This window comes from Primulina eburnea, chromosome 1 (genome assembly GCF_022965805.1).
Source record: "Primulina eburnea isolate SZY01 chromosome 1, ASM2296580v1, whole genome shotgun sequence".
Lineage (NCBI taxonomy): Eukaryota > Viridiplantae > Streptophyta > Magnoliopsida > Lamiales > Gesneriaceae > Primulina > Primulina eburnea.
Window position 1 is genome coordinate 2,948,235 of NC_133101.1, and position 15,608 is coordinate 2,963,842.

A 15,608-nucleotide genomic window follows, 5' to 3' on the forward strand; every position below is an offset into this window, starting at 1 on the left:
GTTAAAGGTTTTGACACCACTCTGGCCTTCCCTTGTTGATGTAACAAAGGTTCGGTACCAAAGGATGGTGGTAACCAGCCTCCTGAAGTTCTTCTACTAGAACTTGGTTGTTGTTCTAGTTTCTGTATTCTTGTTTGAATATCCTTTAAGATCTCAAGAATTTCTTCTTGTTTCTCTAGGACCTTTTCAATCCTTTGAGGTACATAATATAGCATATTGCCATAATTTTGTACCGTTTTCTGTATTTCTCTAAGATCCAGAGAGAGCTTAGAGGAGTCTGGTACTATCTCCAGAAATTTATTATTCTGAATCATAAATTTTTACCTGAGGGTGCTGTTGCTTCCCTTCGTAGATCTTCTGTCTATACAGATTCATTGTTCTCTGAAGAATTTCTTCTGAGTAGATTTTGAAGTATGTTTTTACGGTTCTTTAAACCTTGTAAACGCATACCTTTCGTTCTGAGTTCAGTAAAGCATGTACTTCGCTGTAATTCTTGTTCTAATTGAATTATTTCCAGGGAAATAAGTTCAATTTCGAGCTGGATGGTAGTCCCTGGCATATTTAACAGATCAGTGAAGATCTGGTTTTTTCGGCCTGTAAGAGTCTACCTTTTGTGTATGCAAGGTTTTGCAAATACTGCTGTCTTTTATCAGGAGATAAATTTCCTTTGTTCTCCTGTTTCTGATATCTAACAATAGTTAGATAAACTTGTGTATATTCGAAAATATTGGAATAGTTCTTGTAAGTTATTCTTCTCGAACTAAAGTTCGGATTCATAATTTTTTCGAAATTCTCCTTCTCATACATTTAGTTACCAGTAATAAAAATTTTCGTGTTTGAAATAAATTAACCTGCTCTGATACCATTTTCGGGAGCGCGATGATCAATTAAAATCAATTAAACTTAAATATAGACTAAGGGTATTTTTGGTATTTTTAAAGAAAATTTCTCTCTCCATGTACTAAAACCAAAACTCTTTTTCAAAATATACTGATACCTAATTAACCCTTAAAAAAATTTATGGCTACGCACGTGGGTATAACTGAGCCATACTGTTTTTTTTAAAAAAAAAGAAATACCCAACCCAACCCAACCCAACAGGCCTGAGAGCTTCCATAAATTTTTTGAGATTTTTTGAATATGAGTCGAACTTGAAAAATTGAGCCTCTCGAATGATACACAATCATTTTCTTCGTACCCGTCAAATTTTTCTTCGTTGTTTTATTATTGTCACTAAGTATTTATAAATGTCTCCAATCAAACTCTTCATTCCTTTCTTTGTTTACTGACACTTTGAAAAAAAAATTGTAAAAACGTTTTTGAAATACAGTTTTCAAAAAATGTTTTCCAGATATAGTTTTTAAAGAACAATTGAAAGATATTTTTTTTTATGTTTTTAGAATAAGAAAAGCGCAGGTTAAATGAGAATTAAAATGTTTTTATATAATAATTGTATAAATACATTTTTAATTATTTTAGCTATAAATACATTTTTTTGGCCCCCATAAAATCATTTTTTTTTATGTTTTTAGAATAAGAAAAACGCAGATTAAACGAGAATTAAAATGTTTTTATAGAATAGTTGTATAAATACATTTTTAATTATTTCAACTATAAATTGTTTTTTAAAACATTTTTTTGGCCCCCCATAAGATCTGGGACCTGAGAGACTGTCACACTGTGTCTCAAATGAGGTACAAGAGTCAAGTCATATTCTATTCCCAACATATCTAAATATTTATCTATCCTAATCCATACTTTTGAATTTATAAAAAAAACAAGATAAATAAATTTTATTCTTAATCATAATTTACACTATCAATACTATGTTCACATTTACTACATTATAAACATTTTAATCACAATATCAACTAAACTTTCCATATTTAAATTTTCCCCCCAAAATTATCCTTCCTCCAAAATACCATTTAAAAAAAACAAAATACAACCAAATTGAAATAAAAAAGTAAATTTGAATAAAAAAATGACTCTACTCACTATAATTCACATACAAATTTATTACATACAAAATTACATATTTTATACTTAAATTGCTCTATGCATACGAATTATCATTCGCATACATTTCTAGTAATAATAATTATATAATGTGATGAGGCAAACCTTGACTCCAAGGGATTATAATTTTACTAATATGTTATTATTAACCATTTCAAATATAATGTACACACAATTTAAGTTGTTTAGGTGGCCATCTTTTCCTACAACTTAATTTAATTCCCAAGTCAAAAGAAACCATCCACTAGTAGCATCATCTTATCCTTCTTTCTATAAGGCCTACTACTCGCTCAGATTTTTCTCGTGTTTAGACTTCACATTAGGAAAGATTTTTAACGAAATTAACATAGTATTATTATTAAACTATTCAAAAAATAAAACCACTGCAACTCTTTATTAAAATCTCCAAAATATAACCCAACTTGCATCTACGTAACACTCTCGAGAGGTGTCCGAGTTAGTGGAGTATACGAGTGTTTTGTCAATGATCAGGAGTATGATTCCTCCTAACAATATTTTTTCGAGAGAACCCATCTCACAGAACTTGTCTAATACTGGTTTATCCGACTAACATGATTTGCATGCTATTATGTTAGTATGATAGTTTAAAGGTAACGGCTACGACAGGTTCTCGTATGTTTAAATATAAAAAAAATTGGATATATAATTCAATACATTTAATTAGGTGAGCAATATCAATTTAATGTGAAACGTTTGTGCCACATGTTTGAAAGTGAGAGAAGATTAAAGAACATGAAAATAAGGAAAACCATCATCTTGTCTGAGAATGAAAATCCGATCAGATTAAAGGGGGAAAAAAGAAGAAGAACCTTGGAAAAATTTGAATTTCAAGAAACTCAAAGCCGTGAAAACCATGGTTGCCACTCACAATTCCTACAGAGATTAGTTTAAACAATACAAATTAAACTAACATGAATCATAATCAATCAAATAAAAAGTGAGATCGATAAAATATAAAATCATATATTCACAAATTATTGTTTATACGCAAGGATTTCAACCGTTTGACCTCAGCATATGTTCTCTTTCATCTGCAGTACTGGTCGAATTCTTCTTGATGAAATCCAGACAATCTGCAATGGCTTCTGCACAAAACGATTTCGAGTGTGCAAGTGATCTTATCCCGCAGTATTCCATATTATCATAACCCAAATTCTTGCCCTTTCCACTACTGCTTTTTTTACACAAATTCCTCCTCAAAGATCGCAAACAATCCTCGTACATGTACTTCAATCTTCTGAGTATCCCCAACAGATGCAAGAACTTTCTGCGCAGCCTTCTTACAGAGAATCTTCTCGAGTTTACTCGAAAACCCTTTACGCCGTAGCATTTCTTGATGATTCTGTCGCAGTTTCTACGGCTCATTTTCCTCGGATAGAATGGAAAAAAATATTTGTTGGTATGTATCTTTCGTGCAAGAGTTTATACATAAGTTGGTAGGGTTTTGAATTTATTACAGAGTTGCCAAAAAATTCAACTTTGTTTGTGGAGGGGATGGAAGGTAAGTTGAAAACGATGGTGATTTTCAAACTTTGTTTGGGTCTTAAACGCGGTGGAAATAGTATACACAACGTGGAAATTTTCTCTGAGATTTAATATTTAATTAATATTAATATAATATATTGCACACTAGTGAGCTTATAATCTTATTTTATTTACATGTGAAATGCATATTATATTAAGAGGAAGTCTCATGTGAGATCATATCACGGATTATAATCTGTGAGACAGGTCAACAATACCCATATTCACAATAAAAAATAGTACTCTATCTCACAAATAATACCCGTGAGACCGTCTCACATAAGCTTTTGCCTTATATTAGATACATCACTCTCCTTATCTAATTCTAATTCCGATCCATTCCCACAAATTTCCTTTGCATCGTGATAGCTGCTAAAATGAAGAATGTGGGAGGTGATTAGGTTATATTGAGTTATTTAATCTTAAATAAAAATTCTAGTGAGATAAATTTATATTTAACTTCAAAAAAATATCGTTTTTTTATTGGTTATGTTATGAAAAAATATTGTGTAATGCTTGTGGATTTGAGCTAAAAACAACACATAAAAAATATTAATTTTACGTCAAAATTATCATTTTTTTACTGCAAAAATATCATTTTTTTATTAACTATATTATGAAAAAAATATTGTGTAATATATACTGATTTGAATGAAAATCATTATTTTTTATTGTATAAATATAGATATGTGAGAATGTTGTACACAAAAACATAATCTTAATTTTATTATCTAAGCCTTCCTGCATTTTATAATTGTTATCAAAATTATTTATTTATTGGATAAACACTGACATTAATTTTTTATTCATTGTCAGTATTATTCATTGTCAGTATGAGAATATATTCTAACACTAATTATTAATTAGTTATAGTACGAAGTATCTGTTCTTTTTTTTTTTTAATTAAAAAAAAACGAAAATGGATTTTGAGTAAGTCCATGTTTGAAATTGCTACATGATGTTTATATAACAGCAGATTCCATGCTGTATCGCGTGATTGTCGCCCAGTACCATAGACTGAAGCGGGACTCTTCAAAATATGGGGGGTAATTTAGGCTATCCATCGTCCAATAAATGATCATTGATTAAACGTTCACCTATTCTTTCAACCCGGATACTAAATCGTTTAATGAAACTAATTATTAATTTAATAATGTATGGTGTCCAAGATTCAAGGCGACAAAGAAAAAGCAGCAGAAAATTTGTGTCTAGGAGTGGTTGTAAATATATTGTCTTATAGTATGCATAATTGCCAGCCATTTTTCCCTATATATCTTAATCTCGTAGACTTTTTATGCTCTGCCTTTAATTATCATTAATTAGAAAAAGAAGAAGAAATATTTCCTCTGGTTTCCAAGAAATCGCCTAGTAGTAGTAATAGTAACATTATTTTGTTCCTTTAGATGAGTTTGTAAACTTCACGCTCCACGTGTTCGTTCTTAAACGTGAGATATATTTATTCCCACTTTCTTTAAATAAATAACTGGGAGTTGCACATATGAATTTGACAATTATCCTCCTTGGAGCTAGTTTTTGAATTGAGTTAGGTTCAATTTTCAATCTTTAACACAGATGACTTCTCAATATATCATAAAACTCGTAGATAATGACTACTTTTTGTAGAACTTTAAATGGATTCATCGTATCGTAACCTGATTGCTAACCACACACAGAAGGTAACGGGTCCCAAGAGGATGAGTATTAACCCAATATGCTGCAACAAAAATAAAAACAAATCAGATGTATCAAATGCTCGAAAAAATAGGCAAAACAAGACTACATCAATATAAGACCACTCACCGATCGTTTTGGTTGGGAAAAATTAGCAAGTAGAGTATATCAAGGTATAATATAATCGGAATGGAGTCCGATCCGATCCCATTAAGACTAATATTTTATTACCAAAATTTTGACTACTTTAATTAAGCTAGACTAAATAAATATGCTCGAGAGGATAAAATATTAATTTAAATTAAATAACTAGGGCGATTTAGAAATCAAATATAATGGTATTCAATGATCATAGAAAAGTTCAAATTCAAATAAATGAGATACAACAATATCAAAATTTGTTGGGTGCAATAATTGTCCTTTCTGGATAGAGCAATCGAAACGTTGTATTTGAGAATTTTTACGGTTTGAGTTGCACTGTTACCACCAGCTATAGTTTTTGGTAAAGTAGCAAACACCCGGTCCTGTAATTGATATCAGAGCCAAATTCACGCGTATGATTCACTTTGATGGTAAGGAGTGCAATTATAGGATGAGATATTGTTGGATGCAATAATTGTCTTTGCGATGTAGAGTAATCGAAACGTGGTGATTGAGCAGTTATACTATTTAAAATATTTGAGTTGCAATGTTACCACCAATTAAAATTTTTGGTAAAATGGCAAATGCTCAGTCCTACAAACTCTATTATGTTTGACATATGTTGAAGTTCAATTTCTTAATTAAGTTATGCGATTTTTAATTTGCCGATAAAAAAATAGCTATAATTAACATCCCAATCTTTAGTTCAGTGAATTAAATGCCTCCTTCTCACAGGAAAAATATATGTTTCATATAATAGTGTTTGGGCTAAAGCAGACGAGTAGTCAAATTGGTGAGAGAGTGTAGAATGGCAGTAGGGAGTGGAGAAAATGGTTAGATGCAAGGAGAAAAAGAAGCAAGCACAAAAAAAATGCTCCAGCAGCAATTATGAAATTTTCAATTTCATAGCTCATGTTTTTTCTGCATTTTCCAGTTTAGTATTAAGCACGTAGTATTTCTCTTCCAGTTTCCAGTAAACTCACTTTCGTATTTTTATGTTTATTTTGATTCCTCACGTGTAGGAATTATTCTTCCAGTTTTAGTGAATTTTCAGTGTCTTTTCCATTTATTTTCCTTGTGTTTGGCGTTCACATTGGTCTGAGTCTCTGAGAGACTGTAGCTAACGATCAAATTTGGTTTCCATGAGTTATTAATTTAGGAGTCAGTTTTTTAGCAGTTTCTGTTCAAATTGGTGCATTGCCCGCGCATTTATAAATTTTGTGCAAACAAACAGGCAGCTAATAAAAATATAATTCTTCTGAATTTAAATGCACATGTATGAATTAAATATGACCATCTTTTTAATTTTTTGAGCAAATAAAAAAGTTTTCCCAGAAACTTTTATTACGGTTAAATATTGACAAATTGATTCCACATTACATAATTATACATCATTATGTTGCCCACATTACAGAATTCTCAGTTTTAAGTCAGGATAACCAACCCTTGCTTTGTGCCTTTCGAAGAGATTCTGTAGTGCTTCAAGAAACTGCTCATGGACTTCCGCAACCTTGTATGGATCCCCGAGGAAAGAAAAAGCAAAGACGAGACTCAGTTCATGACCAACATGCATTGATTGATGGCAGCAAATAGAAATCAAATCAAGCAGCAACATATAGATTCTATCATAATTCATGAGAAGTTATAGAGGCATGCAATAACGAAACGCCGGTAATAACTTTGTACATCATAAACGAGGAAGCAAAGAAAGAAACTCAGTTTGGGGCCAATACATTCATTGATGGCAGCAAGTAGAAACAGAAAAAGCAGAATTTTCAAGCAGCAAACATTGATTCTATCATAATTCATGAGAAGTTCTATAGGCAAGCTAAAAGAAAGTTCGGTGACAGCATTGTGTGTCATACACAAGGATATTAGAAAGAAAATGTTGTTAAATTAGCAATTTCGAAAGTGTAGGCAGGTATTATTCACGTTCAACCTCATTTTCAGGAATCAATTGTGACCAACAAATTCCCATTCCACTACTTTTTTCTTTTCTGTAAGATTATAATGAACCAGTTCCATGATTGGATTAATTCTTGTAACTTGTCTACCTCGAAATTTTAAGTCTATGCAAAACATACCAATTCCAAGAATCAATATTATGCAGAAAATATGAAGTTCGCAAGAAAATATACCTTAAATCCACGTGAAAATTTATTAAAGTACTGTTTTATGGGTTAAAATTTAAGGGAACAGGATTCCAAGTAGCCTCGACAATTTTTTATGTGGAGTACTGTGGACTAGCATTTTCAGAAGCACAGAAGCCTAATCTACTTTGTGCCATCGAACTTTCATAAAAAACGAAATGATACATGAATAGAAGATGCATGCATAGGAATACCTCTTCTGGAGAAGGTTGCGGATTTTTCTTGATTATGATTGGTTGGCCGACCACCACATGCATTGGATGCCTAAAAGGAAGAGGTGAACTGCGAACCACAATCGGAAAAAAATCAGAATAAGAGCACTCCCCTTAAGCTGAGAAACACTTGTTTCTTCCTCCATTTGAAAATGTAATATGAGCCAATAGGTAACCCCTTCGTATTAGCCAATAGCAGAGTAAAATAAAATCACATAAAGCAGCCTCCTCTAGGAATTACATACTAATATACTATAAAGACCGAAAGGTCCAAAACAACCTGTTATTTTCTCTTTTTTATGAGACTAGTTGAAAGAATCATACCATGACATGACTACCTTGGATAGTTGACAGAGTTATTCATTTGCTTCTTTCATTATTGTTGAGCCTTACGAATTTCTGGGTTGACATTGTTGGCAGTTAGGCTGCCATTGATCAGCTAAAGTTGTAGAGGTGTGCGAGTTACCAAATCCCATTAATGAAAACAACTCATAAAAGTTGTAGAGATAGACTAATGCATAGGACGGAGTCAATTTTCTTAAATTTTCGCTCGAGCTGCATTTTGTTTATTGTTTCTCTTCTTCATCAAAATGAAGTTTGATAAATAAAAAAAATAGCCTAAAAACGTTACTGAAAACCGAGGGAAAAAATTTAAGAATTTTCAAATTGGCAATCCAATCTTTCGAAACAGTAATGAAGGAAGGAAGACCCCAAGTCAGAAGCTAACAGCACACGAGTGTAAAGGGATAACACAATTCAACTACATGGTCTGGTCATAAGTGCTATGATATAGTCAAATAATTGACATTTAAAACCATTCTTATTCTTATTTCCCATTTAAATATTTAACTATGATCAGATTTTTGATACTGTCAATAAATATGCTATCCTTTTGATCACGGAATCATCATATTAACAGACCTATAATAACCACGATAATATCAAACTCAATCATATAATCCTCATCACATATTCATGACAACTAATTCAGGGGGAACCCTAAAATGTTTATGACAGGTTATATGTCATGGTCCTGAGTTACAGATCTTGTTATGGGGCGGTTAATGAGTTAATGATGGAAATTGAGGCTCGTTTTTGGAGAGAACATCACGATCTTTCAGGATTAGGCTTTTATGAAATCTTCAGCTTGACCATTTATTTACATACAATCACTTATAAATACAAAGAAACCTTCTCCCTGTCAACTACTAAAAGATCAAGATAGATTCCCTGTCAACTACTAAAGATGTACACAAATCCTAAAGATAAAATACTTCTCCTAATCCCTACAATTATCCCACATTTATAGAAATTAGAACACATGGGATATTGACAATTATCTTTTATTTGAAAAATAATCAAATAGATAAGTAGTAAACTAGTCACTAGAGTAACCTTGTCACTCGGAAAAGTAAAAAGCAGAGTGTAGTAGCTCGAGGCAGCACTGAGGTAAAATTAAGGGCTGTAGCTAATGGGGGTGGGAGATATTTTGGCTAATGTTAGTTCTTGAAGAGCTAAATATGAATTTGGAAGCTCTAATGAGACTGTTTTGTGATAACAAATCAGCAATTAGTATTGTGAATAGCCATGTGCAGCATGGTCGCACAAAATACATTGTGGTTGATAGGCATTTCATAAAAGAAAAGTTGGAGAGTGGAATCATCTGTGTGTCATTCATCACATTTGAACGACAAATTGCCGATGCGTTGACAAAGGGCCACTTTAGAACCAAAAATTTCAATACCAAGTCGGGCATGATAGATTTTTATGAACCAACTTGAGGGGGTATAAATTGGAGAACTGTAAATATTTAAGGATATTGTGTTATCTTGGAGATACTTATACTATTTGTTTTCTAAATTATGGATAGATAATTGAGTATAAATGCAGCCCATTTGTTTCTCATTTAATTATTCAAGAAAGTGCTAATATTACAGTAGAATTAGTCCTCTGCCTGTACATCATGAGCTTCCTTGAGTCTGCACACAAATACCCCTTGCTGCTTAAGTACCTTTTAAAAAAACTTATCAAACACTGCAAAAAACTTCCATAATCTCCCTCTAAAACTTCACCGTGATAAAGCTCTTAATCTCCCCCACCTCAATTAACAAACTAGGGCATCAAAATACGTGTTAGACTGTTTGCTGACCCTTCCTCTGTTGTATAGGGAGTATTCCTAGTGGTCTTTCCACATTTTCCAATTTCACAGGAGGGAGTTTCTTCCTTGAGATCCTCTACATCATAGTAAGGGTCCGCACAGCATTTAACAAAAAACATACTGAAGAGTGTGGTTTAAATTATTAACAAATCTGTATCTGAAAAACAAGAGAGGAGAACATAGTTTTTATGGCTCACCTCAAACTCCCTTTCCTTTCCCTTTCAAAGTTGCCCAATATATCTAAACAAAAGAACAAATTCAACATCCCCTTTTTCTTTTATCTCACTTCTCTTTTAACTCAATCCAACCAAAGCCAATACAGCAGCATATTAATGAAATAGTTTCTTATCAAAAAAAAAATAAAAAAATACAGCAGCATATGCTACATTATTTCCTCAGCATATTGCAATATTTCCTTTTAGACGTTCAGAGGAAAATAAGTATTGAACAACCATATTATCCACAAATGAACTATATGCTATAAAAAGGCAAAGCAGCAATTTTCAAAAGCTATAGCATATTCTCCTAAAATAAACATACCCCAGTACACCCCAAAAAAGTATTGGTGTAAACTTTATAGCTCTAGAAAATTCCAAGTAGAGTTTCCAGCTGGGCTTCCACCACTTGTACACATCTGACTGCACAATAAATGAAACAGTCATAAAGTAAGTGATGCTTGCCATAGTTTAAAAGTCACAAAATAAAAGAGAGATTACGTAAAATTGTTTATATTTTTTATGTATTTAATTTTTTTTATGTAATAGGCGTTGATATGAATTTTCTATAATAGAGAAGAACTAAAGTGGAGGAGGCATGCCAAAGGTCAACCCTGAAGAAAGGTAACTCAAACTATCAATTTCATTTCCCACAGGAACTACTAACTTTGGTTTCATCTCATGCGTGCCATAAGGATCCGAGAATATTCTCAGTTCCTGAGAGGAAAAAGAACCTCATTATTAAAATCGCGTGTTATCAACTGCCAACTTATGCCAAAGCAAATATTATGTATAGTCGAAATAAGATTTTTTTTAATTTTTCTAAAGAAATGTCATTAAAAAACTTGTTCATTTACGCGTTTCATTTCTTTTATTAGACTTGTTGAGAAATTTATGCGAATATAATTGAAATGAAAAATTCATTTCTTTTTAATTCAAAAATCATTACTGAATTCAACTAAGAAAAGAAAGAAATTTAAATGATAAACAGGGAATGTGATACATTTTTAGATATGTATCCCTGTGATACATTTTTAGATACGTACTAAATTTTATTATCCCCTTTACATGTCAGACAACAATCTTAGTGAGTAAGTGATGAGCTAGTCCAATCCAGTGAATATTTAGAAAATATACTTTCACATGAAACAACCAGTGAGAAAAAAGTCAAAAACATCAAAATCATACCTGACCATAACAGAAAACAGGAACCAAAGGTTTTCCCAACTCCATAGCAATTCGTACGAATCCTCTCCTTCTTCTAAGGAAAGCAATCTGGGTAAGAAGCATTAGAGAATTTAGCCACTAGCACGTACATGTGTAGGAAATTAAGGAATAAAAATATTAGGATGCACATTCTATATCTATAATTTAGCCTATCCAGGCAACAGGCAACTCAATAAAACAATCTCAGACTCCCTTTCTGCAAAAACTGGAAATATAATTGAATAAAATAACCAAGAATTCAGGAAAAAAAACCTTTTGAATAAGGAAATGGCCCTTTTCTTATTATATATTCCACTAATTTGGTTCGTAAAGATGATATGCCCAACAAAGTAAAACATTCCAATTAAAAGCTTCCATACAAAATCCAAAATTGATAGAGATTATATGCCTAACAAACTAAAGCATTCCAATTGAAATTGTCCACAAAAAACCTGAAATCAATGCTTCTATATACTTTACATCTTAGTGCTAATGTAACACCCAAAATCGTCCACGGTGCCACTAGCATGTTATTCAGTTTTTTGTTTATTATTTGTTTAAATTCCAATTTAAAACTTTATTGTGTGTCAAAATATAAATGTTCTAATGAAATTAGAAAAGGGATTTCTAGTTAGCTTTTAGGTGAAGCAACTGGAGACAAACACCAGAGAACGGTAAACATTATTTTACGATTTTTTAAATTTAGAAATCTAAGTAGGATTTACCTAAAAAGGTGAACTTAGCTGATTTTTCAGACTTATTAGATTTTATTGGGGCAGAAAATGAGGCTTGAGCTGGAGAGGATGCTCGAGGGATTTGCAACCAGTATCGGCTTACCCCAATATTTCTACTTTCCACAATAAGTTTTATGACATTTTACTTCATGGGATGACTGTTCTTGCAATGGTTTAGCATAAGTTTTTTAGAAGAATTGTAGTTTTGTAGAATGGAACGAAACATCGCCCTCAGTCTTTTTGGTTGAAGGATTTTGAAGTTTTATTTAGGAAGGTTGGATGGCAGATTTTGTCTATAGAACCTGGTTCTATTTTTATGAAACTTTCCAGTTGCACTGTGGATAAATTAAAATCCGGACAGAATGATAGTCGCCCAGCGCTTGCCATTCTGCCAAAGTAAAAATAAATAAAATTACGGGTCATTACAACTAATCTCTACAATGACCAAATTGCACCTCCCTCCCTAATCAAGATGATATCCATACATCTACCTCAGAGGAAATAGACGCCGGCATTTTGGTACATGGGGAAGGTACGTAGACGTAAATATACCAGTCATTTTATACCAAATTGTAAACATTTTCAAACCTTATGCAGGGTAAACATCATGACAATTTCCAAAAGAGAGATTTGTACAATTTGGAAGCGTCTCGGATGGGATAACAGATATGTAAATTGCCCTTAAGAATGGGATCACAAAGATCTTTTGTAAACAATAGATGGCAATTTCACCCCAAAAATGATCACCACATGGCATAAGAATTTACAATGAAGTGTTCAGCAATGCTATGCCTATTAAAGAAATATGAAGTCATAGGTTCAACATAATCTCATTTTCTTGTTAAGCTTAATCAATGCTAGACATCATTTGCGATGTTATTACATTCACAACATAAGAGAACTTTTAGACATCAAGCGGTCGTGTACACGTCGACGCAATAAAGCATATGTGTATTATATGTATCCTGAAACTATATAAAAGCAAATAAGCCAGTGAAAAAAAAAATTCTAATTCAGGTTATGGCACAAGCTGATTCACACTCATAAAACAATGTACTGAGCACAAAAAGATTGAACTGCGATAAAATTAACCTCAGAGCCATGCTCCATAAAAAAGGCCTCTTGAACTCCCCCTGGCACTATGACACAGCTGTACCCTGATGCAAGAAGGGAATAAAATTTTTTCCTTGTGGCAGGTGTAAGTCCCAACCAAGACCAAATATGTCTCAAGAATGGCGTGTAGAATACCTGATCAAATTTCCTCGTAATTAGAAATAACTTTAGCACATTAAACTTTTACTATACGATTCACATAAAGATGCGATCTTACAGCAGTACTGGCAAGAACCTTTATTTTGGGAAGACGCATGAAGCCTGTAAGATCAGCAAGTGCGACAACTCCAATAGGCCAAACTGAATGTGGTTCGTAGCCAAAAACTGCAAGAAGTAATGTTAAACTTAAAATTTTCAGAACGAAATGAATTTCTTCTCTAAATACATTGGCTAAACTAAAGGAGCAGAAATGAGCACAACACCACTCTACAGCTGATACCATTTAATGAAAGCAAAAAAATATTTGAGTATTCGACTAAAATACTTGGTTTACTGATTTAAAAACAAAATTCTTGCAAACGAATGGAAAGTGGGTCAATTCTGAAAGGAGACAAGACCGGTCACACATAGTTTAGCTTATTATTTATTCTAGATTATCTACAGCAAGATGATCAGACAAGTTAAGCTTCCCTAGGTTGATCATACTGCTAGTTTCTTCCTTTCACTCTATGTGTACGCCTGCTATGTCTGCGGATTTGGACAAATGAAAAGTATCCAAACTCAGAGTGTGAACGCAAATTGAAATTATAAGTTTATGATATATGATGTGAAACCATATAGTCTTCAAAAGACTCTTGCAATCTTTCCACTTTGTTTATACTATATGATGTAAGTTGATATTCTCATCAGAAACCATTTTCCTTGGCTAAGAGGAGAAAATCTGACATGAGAAACAGTTACCTAAAGTACCACCATAATTTTCACATCTTAAGATGCCATAAACTGGTGCAACCAAAACCGGGTCACAAAATGAATCAGATTCTGTTGAGCTTGGATAGAAAGGCAAATCATAATTACACTGTATCTGGATAACTTGATATTAAACCCCACCCCCGATTTCAAGCTACTGAATCACTTCAATTTCGCACCAAAACAAAATCAGCTCAGTAAAAGTAGAACTTGGAATATACCAGAACTTCAATCTACTGAATCACCTCAACTTCACACCAAAATAAATCAGTTCAGTAGAACTTGACATAAGACCTGAATCTGAAGTTACTGAATCAACTCAATTTCACACCTAAATACGAGCAGTTCAGTGACATCAGGCTTTTCATCAGAAAGAAAATAACCCAATAGTCATAAAAGAAGAGGAAAACACAAGCAGATATAAAGAAGTGGGCATACCATATGCCTCATTAGGATCAAAGGCTTTCATGTTCTCCACGTGCAAAGTCACAGGGAAATAGCCAACTGCATGCTTGCATATGTACCTGATAATCATTCAGAATCACAAACTCAGAATCAACTAAAATAAGGATCTAGATTACATAACTTCAAAGTAAGCAGATGGCAACTGAACTGGCTAACCTGGATAGATTCCGACCCCATTTGCTCCTCTCATCAATTGGGATGACCATAAATACCAAAAGCAATCCTATAACTCTGAAAATCAATCACAGATAATCCAGAACTCATTTATCAATCGAACTCGTAGAAACACAAACACACAAGGGGGTTGGACAGAAAATGGAATACGAACAAAAGGGCTTTGGAAAATGGGAGGAATATGAAAGATAGAAGGATGACGATGACGTTGAAATGAACTGCACCCAGCCACAACACTAGCGCCAGCATCATGTGAAACACCGATGATGGGGCACCTTTGAACTCCGCCGATTCATCCAACGGCGACTCCTCCCGCCGTATAACCCCATCCGCCTCCGTCGACATAAGCTGCACCAGCTGAAAGTAGTAGTCTTTGTTAGAGGTGATTGAATGCGTTTTATGGGAAGCGCCGCTCCCCTTTTGTAGTTGATTTCTAACACACGCAGAGCTCAGTGGATCCAGCCCAAGCTAAAAAGGTCACGTCTTCAACACAGTAGCGTCTACAAATCTAACTGTTCTTTTTGTTCATTTGGAAAAAAACCCAAAAAATGGAAATTGAATTCCACAACGGTCTCAAGATTTTGTTGGGGTGTGGATAATGTGTGCGCTCGCTGGTGGTTACACCAAGGTTCCATTCGATGAATTTTTATAACTTGCCTTTAATAAATAATAATTATTTGGATTGAATTTTTCACCAAAAAAAAATCAAAATAATTAAATATTTTTTCTCTCTCTTGAGACGTCTGGTCCATATCTTAAAAAAATAATATTTTTTATTTTTTCATGAGTCGAGTCAGGTCGAAAATTAATGTCACAAAATACGATATCATAAAAAAATTTGTAATCTTTTGAGACATTTTGTCCATACTTCAAAAAAAATTGTTTTTAACATAAAC

At 33.1% G+C, this 15,608-nt stretch overlaps 1 protein-coding gene across 1 annotated transcript; it reads right to left on the minus strand.

Annotated features, from left to right (window-relative positions):
• Positions 1-6,655: 6,655 nt before the first annotated feature.
• Positions 6,656-15,339, minus strand: LOC140814641 (diacylglycerol O-acyltransferase 2D-like). Its single transcript, XM_073173716.1, has 10 exons — positions 14,867-15,339; positions 14,695-14,769; positions 14,512-14,597; positions 13,382-13,488; positions 13,144-13,299; positions 11,300-11,386; positions 10,437-10,534; positions 7,721-7,808; positions 6,755-6,886; positions 6,656-6,700 (listed from the first exon to the last, which is right to left on the minus strand). Exons 1-9 carry the CDS (start codon positions 15,055-15,057, stop codon positions 6,785-6,787), a joined length of 990 nt encoding a protein of 329 aa, XP_073029817.1. The 5' UTR covers positions 15,058-15,339; the 3' UTR covers positions 6,656-6,700; positions 6,755-6,784.
• Positions 15,340-15,608: the final 269 nt, after the last annotated feature.

Excerpts from the sequence above, each read along its gene's own strand:
- LOC140814641 (XM_073173716.1), bottom strand. The coding sequence starts at position 15,057 with ATGTCGACGGAGGCGGATGGGGTTATACGGCGGGAGGAGTCGCCGTTG. Across the intron at positions 14,770-14,866 it reads CCATTTTCCAAAGCCCTTTT|AGTTATAGGATTGCTTTTGG; the intron begins GTTCGTATTCCA and ends ATTGATTTTCAG. Across the intron at positions 13,489-14,511 it reads TGATCCTAATGAGGCATATG|TTTTTGGCTACGAACCACAT; the intron begins GTATGCCCACTT and ends TACTTCTTGCAG.